The 11,944-nt window shown below is 45.7% G+C and overlaps 1 protein-coding gene and 3 non-coding genes across 4 annotated transcripts; all 4 read left to right on the top strand.

Moving 5' to 3' along the window:
* The first annotated feature begins 2,087 nt into the window (after positions 1–2,087).
* Positions 2,088–11,908, top strand: NCL (nucleolin). Its single transcript, XM_030803692.1, has 14 exons — positions 2,088–2,351; positions 3,375–3,491; positions 4,676–5,165; positions 5,832–6,023; positions 6,131–6,217; positions 6,404–6,545; positions 7,563–7,687; positions 8,302–8,425; positions 8,889–9,046; positions 9,566–9,689; positions 9,930–10,063; positions 10,548–10,674; positions 11,056–11,279; positions 11,413–11,908. Exons 1-14 carry the CDS (start codon positions 2,334–2,336, stop codon positions 11,487–11,489), a joined length of 2,139 nt encoding a protein of 712 aa, XP_030659552.1. The 5' UTR covers positions 2,088–2,333; the 3' UTR covers positions 11,490–11,908.
* On the top strand, positions 6,255–6,324 carry LOC115832604. The gene has a single exon (XR_004028127.1). It is a non-coding gene; the product is annotated as a small nucleolar RNA SNORD82 (small nucleolar RNA).
* On the top strand, positions 10,168–10,247 carry LOC115832653. The gene has a single exon (XR_004028172.1). It is a non-coding gene; the product is annotated as a small nucleolar RNA SNORD20 (small nucleolar RNA).
* Positions 10,748–10,884, top strand: LOC115832600. The gene has a single exon (XR_004028123.1). It is a non-coding gene; the product is annotated as a small nucleolar RNA SNORA75 (small nucleolar RNA).
* Positions 11,909–11,944: the final 36 nt, after the last annotated feature.

The following is an 11,944-nucleotide window of genomic DNA, read 5'->3' as shown; positions in this document are numbered from 1 at the left end:
GCCTTGAGACTGGGAAGCCTAGGGGACAGGGAGGGGAGGGAGACCTTTTATTGTGCCTCTGTTTGAATCTTTTGAATTTTGCACTACGTGTATACTTTACGATTCAATAAATACTCATGTTTTCAAAACAAAACAAAAAAGCATTTAGAAACAAACAGGCCAGACGTGGTGTCTCTCATCTATAATCCCAGTGCTTTGGGAGGCTGAGGCGGGAGCACTGAAATAGCAGGGGATATCAAGGCTGCAGTGAGCCATGATCCTGCCACTGCACTCCAGCCTGGGTGACAGAGTGAGATTCTGTCTCAAAAAAAAAGAAACTGGGATGACACAGCAGTGTCTTCACTTATATCCTACGCCTCCACTGCTAGCTATGTGACCCTGGACAAGTTAATTTACCTCTATGTCCCAGTTTCTGTAAAACAGTGGTAACTTTTTGAAAAGGTTATTTTGAAGAGTAAGTGAATGAATATGTAAAGAGCTGGAAGAGCGCCTGGCACTGAATCAGCATTATGAAGTGTTAGATATTGCTATTTTGCTGCCCCAGACTAACTCCAAAGCAACGCCACTTGAGCCATGCCAGCTCTCCCTGCTGCTTCTTCTACCTAAATACTTCATTCATTTGACAAATAATTTTCTTTTCTTTTTTTTTTTTTTGAGATGGGTTTCGCTCTTTTTCCTCAGGCTGGAGTTCAATGGCGCGATCTCGGCTCACTGCAACCTCCGCCTCCTGGGCTCAAGTGATCCTCTCACCTCAGCCTCCCGAGTAGCTGGGACTTCAGGCGAGCGCCACCACGCCCGCTAATTATTTATTTTTTGTGTGTGGAGACAGGGTCGCATTATATTACCCAGGCCGGTCTCAAGTTCCTGGACTCAAGCGATCCTCCTACATCAGCCTCCCAAAGTACTGGGATTACAGGAATGAGCCATCGCTCCCGGCCTTCACAAATGCTTTCCTTTCTTTCTAAGACGGAGTCTCGCTGTCGCCCAGGCTGGAGTGCGGCGCGATCTGGGCTCACTGCAACCTCCGCCTCCCCGGCGCCTCGGCCTCCCAAAGTGCTGGGATGGCGGATCTGAACCACCGTTCCCGGCCTGAGGTGATTTTTAGCAAGTACAGCTGTAGCTGCAGGTATCCTGGTTCTGTAGGAACAATGAGGTATGGATGGAACCATACCTGGACCCATGGATGGGATGGATCTCTGGCAGGCCCTGGACGGAGGGATATGCTCTGGTTTGCTAAGCCCGGCATCGAGTGAGACCCACCCACAAAGCTAACCGTGGAAGTCACTGGCGGCCTCCTTCGCCCTGCCGCCGGGGAACCCTGCCGGTGGCTCTCGACCTGCTCCCGAGCCATCTGGTGACACTGACTTCGCAGCCACCACCTTAATTGGCGCATTCGACCCAAATAACAACCAGGGAACCTGTGGGCGGTCAAATGCCCGGCTCTGCGGTCGGCCCGCCCGGGACCGTCTCCCTGCCCTGTGAGGCCAGAAAGTTACTTCTCCGAGGCCGTTCCCCATGACGAGAAATATCTCCCGCCTGACGTTCTGTGGGGTAGGGGCGGTTCGTGCATTTCTCACAGAAAACCTCGCACAGACCCGCGACTGCCTTTATTAACAGTTCTCAGGAGGCTGCCTGCAGCTGGGGGTGTCTCCGGCCCCATGCTCGCGGGCAAGCAAGGCTAAGCTGTGCCTCCAAAAGGGCCAACGGGAACTCCGCGGTCCCTGAACTTCCGGCGCTGGCGGACTTCTCGCTCCAGGGCCACCGGGAGCCGCGGCGTGAGTGCGTGCCGGGGCCGCGCGCGGGGTCTCTGAGGAACTCAAGTCTGCCCAAGCCTAGGGACCCAGCCACATTGGCACACCGGAGACCGCCCGATTCCACCACCCCCGCGCTCCCCTCACAGCCGGCGCCAAAAACGCCAGTCCCACGACGCAGCCCGGGACCCGCGCACCCACGGCCCAATCAGCGCGGGCCTTGCACAAAGCGAGCCCCGCCCCCACGGCGCCGCTGCCAGCCCCTCCCCCTCCCGTGGCCGCCTCGGCCCGCCTACTCCCCGCCCCGCGCCGTTCACGGTTAAAGGCTCGCGATTGGCTCATGGGGACGGCCGCGAGCTCTGGTTGGTCGGCGGTGAGTCACGAGGGCGCCGTCGTCGCCTTTCCACAGGCGATTACTGGGCAGGCTCAGTCTTTCGCCTCAGTCTCGAGCTCTCGCTGGCCTTCGGGTGTACGTGCTCCGGGATCTTCAGCACCCGCGGCCGCCATCGCCGTCGCTTGGCTTCCTCTGGACTCATCTGCGCCACTTGTCCGCTCCACACTCCGCCGCCATAAGCCGCCATCATGGTGAAGCTCGCGAAGGTAAACGGTCTTGAGTGCAAGCGCAGACGTCTAGGCCTGCTTTCCGAGTGGCGAGCGCGGCGCCGCGGGGAGGAGGGCCTGCGCGCAGTCCCGGGCGCGTTCTAGGGCGCCATGCTGCGGGAAGTCTCGCGCGATTAGTGGGGGAGGTCTCGCGGCTCTGGCTACTTGGTGGCGAGGTGAAGAGCTTCTGCAGGTGCTGGGGCCGGCGAACGCGGCGGGAAAGACAGAGTCACTGAGCGCGGGAAGGGGGCGCTGGGCCCCGGGGTGGAGAGATGAGACCAAACTCCTGCGACGCGTACGAGTTGGGACCCGACTCCTGACGCACGTGCCCGGGAGCGCGGCCTGCCACGTGGGCCGCGCCGCGTGGGTCCTGGAATCTCCAGAGGGACCGGTGCCTTGGGCCGGGAAATGGCGGTATCGGCCCTAGTCGGAGTCCCGGCTGCGCTGGGATGTCTCCGCCCCGGCCTGGCAAGCCGACACGTGGTGGTCCCCAGAAGGTGGCTCTGCCGCGTGCTTTTTGCGCCGTGTTTCGGGCACGTGGTGGCCTACCAGGTACCCCCACGTGGCCGCGCCGCCTCTTTAAGGGGCGGGGTTGTCTCGCTGGGAAAGGCATAATGTTCATGAGAAAATCAAGGTAGTCATTTTTTTAAGTGCCTTAATGTTCTTCACCGTTAATTTGGATTCAGATAAGGGTGGCAGAATAAAGTACCTGGATTTGTATTAAAACACGGTTGTGCTTAACTAAGGCAACGGAAAGAGAAATCATTTCTTCAGGTTGACTTTTTACCTTAGGGCAGGTTTTCTGTTGGTAAAGCCTGGGAGGAAAAATGTGTGGGCGGTTGAGAGTAGTCCCTCTTGCATTGCCATCAGGACTAGTTTCGATGTTAATTGTGCTGCTTGGCACTAGGAGAAATGGATCTGAGGAAGGAGATGATGGCGTTTTACTATGAACAGTAATGGCAAAATATGAATGGCTTGAAATGTCGAGGTGGAGGTGTAATAATCTACTTGTGTCCATTTTAGGCAGGTAAAAATCAAGGTGACCCCAAGAAAATGGCTCCTCCTCCAAAGGAGGTAGAAGAAGATAGTGAAGATGAGGAAATGTCAGAAGATGAAGAAGATGATAGCAGTGGAGAAGAGGTAATTTTATCCAATTTAATGCAGAATTATGTTAAAACTACAAAATGGAGAGTTAAGACATGAAATTGGATGTCTGTGGCAAAAATAAGATTTTATTTATCCAGGTATGTCTTATTGTAGTGGTTGAGTGTTTCACAAGCTCTTCATTGACATGTCAAGATGTCATTTGGCTAAGTATTTGAATGTGAGTTTGAGACGAGATCTGGGGATCTCTTTTCCATGTGGCTCTGCAGGGCTTGGAGTGTGATTTGTTGTGTTAAATCATTACATTTTTCCAGTTTCAACATGTTAGCCTCACCCCCACATGTAGAGCTGGGCATTGTATTCAGATCTGAGGATAACCTTACCAGATTCCTAGTCTCCAATTAAGATTAATTGGTCTCCATTCCATTATATATAAACTTTGTAATACCACTCACTGTGTTATAGTTATCTTTGGTGTAGACTGAGGGCTGCCACCTCTCTTTGTGTTAACATTGACCCTCTTTAGCACTCCTGGCCTTTTATTTGCTCACTATAAAGACATCTGAGCACTGAATTGTGCTCAGGTTTCTCGTTGAGAATTGAATGAAAGTTTTACTCTTCCACACATTGCCTGATAAAACTACGGGATTTTAATGTAGCTAAACGATGATTTTTATCATACTAACAGGCTCAGTCTTTGATGTGTGATAGTTTTGTAAGGGATATTTATATTTAGCCTATTTGATCTTCATTTTGTCTCAGGTCCTAAGAATTGAGCTTCACCGGGCTCGGTACCGCCACCCACTGTAGGAGCCCCAAATGATTTAATAAGTTAATGCTTGAAGTCTCCTATGTGTAAGGTTCTGAATAATTTACACATAGCAATTCATGATCCTTAAACATGTAAGGATGATACTATTACCATTTTCAGATGAGAAAGTTGGGGTTTGGGAAAGTATGAGGTGCAAGAATTCAGAGGGTCTGGTTCAGAGGTATTTTAAGTGTTCAAAAGGGTTCCTTATGTCTGGGTATTCACCTGATAATAGGGGCTCTGGCTTAAGACAACATAACAGAAGCCTGGAGTTTAACATGCTAACATGTGTCTAGTGCATGTGGTCTTGAACCAGAGGCATTACCAGAATCTAACACTCACTGGGACCATGGTTATCTTTTTTGGTGTGCAGCTGGACTTACTGGTTTGGTTTTCATTTATTCTCAAGGTTGTCATACCTCAGAAGAAAGGCAAGAAGGCTGCTGCAACCTCAGCAAAGAAGGTGGTAGTTTCCCCAACAAAAAAGGTTGCAGTTGCCACACCAGCCAAGAAAGCAGCTGTCACTCCAGGCAAAAAGGCAGCAGCAACACCTGCCAAGAAGACAGTTACACCAGCCAAAGCAGTCACCACACCTGGCAAGAAGGGAGCCACACCAGGCAAAGCATTGGTAGCAACTCCTGGTAAGAAGGGTGCTGCCATCCCAGCCAAGGGGGCAAAGAATGGCAAGAATGCCAAGAAGGAAGACAGTGATGAAGAGGAGGAGGATGACAGTGAGGAGGATGAGGATGATGACGATGACGAGGATGAGGATGAGGATGAGGATGAAGATGAAATAGAACCAGCAGCGATGAAAGCAGCAGCTGCTGCCCCTGCCTCAGAGGACGAGGACGATGAGGATGATGATGAGGATGACGATGACGATGACGATGAGGAAGATGGTAAGGAGTTGTCTTGGTAGTTACTGGGCTTCTGATTACAAGGTATCTTGAGATTCTGGGATCAACATATTCCTTCCACGACAACCTGGAGATGAGATTAGAATCGTTGTGGGAATTCTCTGGGCTGTTGTGGTGTGCTAGACTTAATTACCCATGAATGATTTTTGTGCCTCCTGAGAAAATTTCAATAGCACATTCTATGAGTGTTTTTTATAATGTAGGATTTTGTTTCTAAGTGATTTTTTTTTTTTTTTTTTAAATGGAGCTTTTGCTATTTCCCAGGCTAGAGTGCAATGGCACGCTATCTCGGCTCACTGCAACCTCCATCTCCTGGGTTCAAGCAGTTCTGCCTCAGCCTCCCGAGTAGCTGGGATTACAGATGCCCACCACCACACCCTACTAATTTTTGTATTTTTAGTAGAGATGAGGTTTCACCACGTTGGCCAGGCTGGTCTCGAACTCTTGACCTCAGGTGATCCACCCACCTTGGCCTCCCAAAGTGCTGGGATTACAGGTGTGAGCTACTGCGCCTGGCCCCAAGTGATCTATTCTTGCCATGACTGTTAACTAAATGTGGTGACAGGATTGCATTTTCTTTACATTAGATTTGAAAACCTGTGTTGGTTTTAGGAGATTGCTGCAATTTTTAGGTGGCTTCTCTTTCAGACTCTGAAGAAGAAGCTATGGAGACTACACCAGCCAAAGGAAAGAAAGCTGCAAAAGTTGTTCCTGTGAAAGCCAAGAACGTGGCTGAGGATGAAGACGAAGAAGAGGATGATGAGGACGAGGATGACGACGACGACGAAGATGATGAGGATGAAGATGATGATGAAGATGAGGAAGAAGAGGAGGAGGAAGGTACTTAAATTAGATTCTGACATACATTGACATGAGTTATGCTTAAAGGAGGCACTTAAGTGTTTGTGGCTACTGATGTGTGATACATTGTTTGACATCTTGTCCAGAGCCTGTCAAAGAAGCACCTGGAAAACGAAAGAAGGAAATGGCCAAACAGAAAGCAGCTCCTGAAGCCAAGAAACAGAAAGTGGAAGGTAACTTGCAGAATTAGGGGATGTGGGGGAGATAAACAGCACAAATGATGAATGACAAAGGGACTTAATACTGAAACCTGATGTTACATTGCAGTGTCCTGATGTGCTGTGTATAGAAATTTTGCTTTGGAAACTAACTTTTTACCACACTTTACAAATAGACTGAGTTCATCTTTTTTTGTACAGGCACAGAACCCACTACGGCTTTCAATCTCTTTGTTGGAAACCTAAACTTTAACAAATCTGCTCCTGAATTAAAAACTGGTATCAGTGATGTTTTTGCTAAAAATGATCTTGCTGTTGTGGATGTCAGAATTGGTATGACTAGGTAAGTGCTTCACTGCACGTTACATAGACGTGGGTCTGTTAATGCTTTTCCTTCCCCTATTAGCACAGTTACTTTAGCCTGCCACTGTTAAACATGAATACTGTAAACATCTTCAAGGATTAGCATTAGTGAACTAAGTTAGAATTAAACTATAGATCCCCTAAGTTGCAATTTTCATAATTAGTTGTAACTTGGTATAGCACAGAATAATTTTTAGTAAGTTTTTTTTGTTGTTGTTGTTTTTTATTGAGACGGACGCTGGCTTTTGCTGAGGCTGGAGTACGGTGGCGCAATCTTGGCCCACTGCAACCTCTGCCTCCCAGGTTCAAGCGATTCTCCTGCCTAAGCCTCCCAAGTAGCTGGGATTACAGGTGAACTTTACCACACCCGGCTAATTTTTGTAGTTTTAGTTGAGATGGGGTTTCACCATGTTGGTCAGGCTGGTTTTGAACTCCTGACCTCAAGTGATCCACCCACCTCGGCCTCTCGAAGTGCTGGGATTACAGGCGTGAGCCACTGTTCCCTGCCAGTAAGTTTTAATAATTTGGTGTTAGGTGGGAGAACTGCTTGAACCTGGGAGGTGGAGGTTGCAGTGAGCCAAGTTCTCGCCACTGTACTCCAGCCTGGCAACAGATCAAGACACCGTCTCAATTTAAAATAATAATTGATGTTTATTTTCTTGAAAGTACCTGAAACTGTTATAGTGAATGCTTTTATCTAGACAGGATTCTCCTGTATTAGTGCCTACAGGTGTTTTGTCAGCTGCTACTGTGAATTGTTACAAGCAATTTAGCTAATGATGAAGACCTCAAACGTGAATGTGCATGTCATATCTTCGTACTGAGACCTTGTTCTGTAGCTACAGTTTGCAGAGCCTTGACTTTGTTTTGCTAATACCAGGGGTGCTTTTTTAAATGTGATCTTTGTTTGCACCATCACATTTGTCTAGAATACATATTGTGGATTTTGATTTGTGTTTTCACCTGTTGTAATTTTGGCCTCCTGTCTGCCTTGAAGGAAATTTGGTTATGTGGATTTTGAATCTGCTGAAGACCTGGAGAAAGCCTTGGAACTCACTGGTTTGAAAGTCTTTGGCAATGAAATTAAACTGGAGAAACCAAAAGGAAAAGATAGTAAGAAAGGTATGTAAGGCTTTAGGAGATTATGCAATAAACTCAGGAGCTAGACTGCTAGGGAAAATGCTTTGTAACCCATTTCCTTTGGTTTCCTCTTATTTTTTTAAATTACTTTTTTCCCTTGGTTTCCTCTTAATGTGGGAATTAAATGAGCTACAGTGTTTACAAGAGTACTTGGCACTGCTTGTCAGTGTTATAGTGTAAATTCCTGAGTTAGGCAAGCAAGAGCACTTTTATACAGAAGAATTATTAGATGCACCTAAATTAACGTAAAGGGATCTTTCTTCACTGAAATTAGATTAGGTCCCTAATTACTCTCTATATACAGTTGTAATGTTTTAAATTGGTACGTTCACTTTTTTTGTTCTGTGCGTCTACTCTAGCTTGAACTCCAGTGTACCCAACAGATAGTTTGACATCAGCTGTGACAACATGGAGGGACCACTTGTGTTTTGACACTGCTATATCTCCATATTTAGCACCGAGCCTTGTACATTATAGGATCTCAAATTATTTGTTGAATAGAGCTATGTCTGTTTTTCCCCTCTTTTTGTTGTTGCCCCCCACCTTTGGTTTTTCAGGCCACAGAGCTCAAGCTCATTTTTGTTTTATTAATCTAGAGCGAGATGCGAGAACACTTTTGGCTAAAAATCTCCCTTACAAAGTCACTCAGGATGAATTGAAAGAAGTGTTTGAAGATGCTGCGGAGATCAGATTAGTCAGCAAGGATGGGAAAAGTAAAGGGTATGTTCTGTCTATTGAAATGTAAGGGTTTTATTAACATTAGTGCACTTTCCTGCTTTATAAAAGAAATGTTGGTTTGATTTTCTTAGATGTGTAATCTTGGGCAGTTTAACCTGTAAATTTGTGCCTCCGTTACCCATCTGTACTATGGGGATAACGTACTCTTAGGGTGATTTTAAAAGACAAGCTAATACATATAAAGAAGCAAGAAATGTGCCTAGCTTAGAATAAATACTTTGTAAGTAGTAGCAGTTCTTTCAGTGAGGTGAGGTTACTATGAAAAAATTTCAAGTATTTGTAAAACTAGTGGGAAGTAAGAGGGAAGCCCAAGTTTTGATTGAAAAGTGGCATAAAACTAAGGGCATTTATTGTACTCAGATCCGAAGCAAGTTCTGTTGCTGAGGTAAAAGCATTTGTGTTAATATGGTTTTAAAAACCATGAGTTCTTCTCCCTCCATTGCAGGATTGCTTATATTGAATTTAAGACAGAAGCTGATGCAGAGAAAACCTTTGAAGAAAAACAGGGAACAGAGATCGATGGGCGATCTATTTCCCTGTACTATACTGGAGAGAAAGGTCAAAATCAAGACTATAGAGGTGGAAAGAATAGCACTTGGAGTGGTAAGAAATTAGGCTTGTTACAGGGTTCCAGAATTGATGGAGGGAACTCCTTTGTGTCTTTGTACTTCATAAGTTTATAAATACTTTTTAATCAAAGTTACTTAAATGTAGGTGAAGATCAAGGACATTATACCCCAAGTCATACTCTTATTTGGAATAGTAATTTCCAATCTTGAATGAGAGCTCTAAAATCATTTTGCATTAGAATATAGTAGGCAAATCAAGCCTCCTTTGTAGGTATGTTTTATACTTTAAATGACTTCGACCATGTGTGTTTTGAACTCAGATTATTGTTCTAGGAAAACAGACCAGTAGTCAGCTTATGTAAGAACCAGCAGGGCATTGCAACACATACTAGGTACTTAATATGTTGAGTAACAGAAATGGATTTAGCTTACATCATGAGTATTTGTATATTAACTCAAGCACTGAAATTCTTAGGAATAAATTATTACTGTTGTGACCAAAGCTGGGAATCACTGTTTCAGAGTCTTAGGAATGTGGCACCTCTATTTGCAGGTGAATCAAAAACTCTGGTTTTAAGCAACCTCTCCTACAGTGCAACAGAAGAAACTCTTCAGGAAGTATTTGAGAAAGCAACTTTTATCAAAGTACCCCAGAACCAAAATGGCAAATCTAAAGGGTAAGATAATTAATACCTTTATATCATCAGTTATAGGCTATATATGTCTTACAGATCTAAAGGAACGTAAGGTCATGTGATCCTGTCAGAAAAGCCAAATAGTTTTAGCTACATAAATGAGTGTAAAATAAAGATGATCATTTAGGTACCAACTTGAGAGAAGGGGCTTGGCAGCATCATGTGACAGTGAAGGAGCATGTGCCTGATAACTTACTCTAAGCATTAACTGTTCATCCTCAGGTACGCATTTATAGAGTTTGCTTCATTCGAAGATGCTAAAGAAGCTTTAAATTCCTGTAATAAAAGGGAAATTGAGGGCAGAGCAATCAGGCTGGAGTTGCAAGGACCCAGGGGATCACCTAATGCCAGAAGCCGTAAGTTCACCTGGTTAGGGTGCTGTGGTTGGGGGTAGCACTCTTCAGTGCTTTATTTTTTGCACAAATTCTGTGTTTCCCGTTGCTACTGAGTGAACAGTGACTGGATATGATGACTGATTACCTGAGAAATAATTGATGAAATCTCAAGAAAATTCCTCTAGATAGTCAAGTTCTGATCCAGCTGTGTCAACTCAGAGCAGCAAGTTTGCCCATGATTTCCTGCGCCATCCAGCGGGCAGCACCTGCTTGGATTGCTTCTCCCACTTTCCATAGAAGATCTGGGGCAGGATATCAACTATGCAATGGCAATTTAAAAATGTTAACCCAGAATAGCCTTAAGGACTAGTTGACTTAGTTGCTTTTAACTGCTTTTCCACGAAAACAAGCATTCTTGGCCAGCAGTCATACTAGGCATTGTGCAAATTCAGTGTTACTACGAACTGTGACTAAACATAAAGTCACAATTTTTTTCCTTCCCCAGAGCCATCCAAAACTCTGTTTGTCAAAGGCCTGTCTGAGGATACCACTGAAGAGACATTAAAGGAGTCATTTGACGGCTCCGTTCGGGCAAGGATAGTTACTGACCGGGAAACTGGTTCCTCCAAAGGGTAAGGGAAGGAAGCATGAGTGCTGCTTCCACTTAAAGGGGTTTTTGTTCTGTGGAGACCTTGAGTCTAACGTGTCTTCTCATTGAGCTCCTTTCTGTCTGTCAGTGGCAGTTTATGGATTCGCACGAGAAGAAGAGAGAGTTCACAGAACTAGCATTATTTTACCTTCTGTCTTTACAGAGGTATACTTAGCTGTTTTGTGAGACATTCTGGGGTTCAAGCTGTCACACCAGTTTTCCATAGAGAGCTACTCTGTCACTGGTATCTTTTCCCGACTAAACAAGGCTACTTTCTGTGGGATGGCTCCCCAGCATGTACAGTTAACTTGGGACATGTGCAGTAGGTGCTTTTTATGATGGGCAATTGCATTTGGTGTTCCAGGTTTGGTTTTGTAGACTTCAACAGTGAGGAGGATGCCAAAGCTGCCAAGGAGGCCATGGAAGATGGTGAAATTGATGGAAATAAAGTTACCTTGGACTGGGCCAAACCTAAGGGTGAAGGTGGCTTCGGGGGTCGTGGTGGAGGCAGAGGCGGCTTTGGAGGACGAGGCGGTGGTAGAGGAGGCCGAGGAGGATTTGGTGGCAGAGGCCGGGGAGGCTTTGGAGGTAAGGCACACAGAGGTAATGACACCACATAGCATGTGCTCTTCAGACCCTGTGCCCTGTCACGGTTCCTAATCACTGGGGAGGAGGAGCTTTGTACCCATTCTTTTAACAGTGTCTTGCCTTCCCCCTGTAGGGCGAGGAGGCTTCCGAGGAGGTAGAGGAGGAGGAGGTGACCACAAGCCACAAGGAAAGAAGACGAAGTTTGAATAGCTTCTGTCCCTCTGCTTTCCCTTTTCCATTTGAAAGAAAGGACTCTGGGGTTTTTACTGTTACCTGATCAATGACAGAGCCTTCTGAGGACATTCCAAGACAGTATACAGTCCTGTGGTCTCCTTGGAAATCCATCTAGTTAACATTTCAAGGGCAATACCTTGTTGGTTTTGACTGGATATTCATATAAACTTTTTAAAGAGTTGAGTGATAGAGCTAACCCTTATCTGTAAGTTTTGAATTTATATTGTTTCATCCCATGTACAAAATCATTTTTTCCTACAAATAGTTTGGGTTTTGTTGTTGTTTCTTTTTGTTTTTTTTTTTTTTGCGTTCGTGGGGTTGTAAAAGAAAAGAATGTTCTATGGTTTTTGCTTCAGTGGCTTTAGGACAAATTAAAAGTCAACTCTGGTGCCAGATGTGTTACTTCCTAAAGAGTGTTTCCCCTGGAATGT

This window comes from Nomascus leucogenys, chromosome 22a (genome assembly GCF_006542625.1).
Source record: "Nomascus leucogenys isolate Asia chromosome 22a, Asia_NLE_v1, whole genome shotgun sequence".
Taxonomy (NCBI): Eukaryota; Metazoa; Chordata; class Mammalia; order Primates; family Hylobatidae; genus Nomascus; species Nomascus leucogenys.
This window is presented reverse-complemented; position numbering and strand designations above follow the sequence as displayed.

Coding starts and splice junctions, on each gene's coding strand:
- NCL (XM_030803692.1), top strand. Junction 6,024..6,130: donor GGAAGAAGAGGAGGAGGAAG/GTACTTAAATTA, acceptor CATCTTGTCCAG/AGCCTGTCAAAGAAGCACCT. Junction 8,426..8,888: donor AAGGATGGGAAAAGTAAAGG/GTATGTTCTGTC, acceptor CCTCCATTGCAG/GATTGCTTATATTGAATTTA.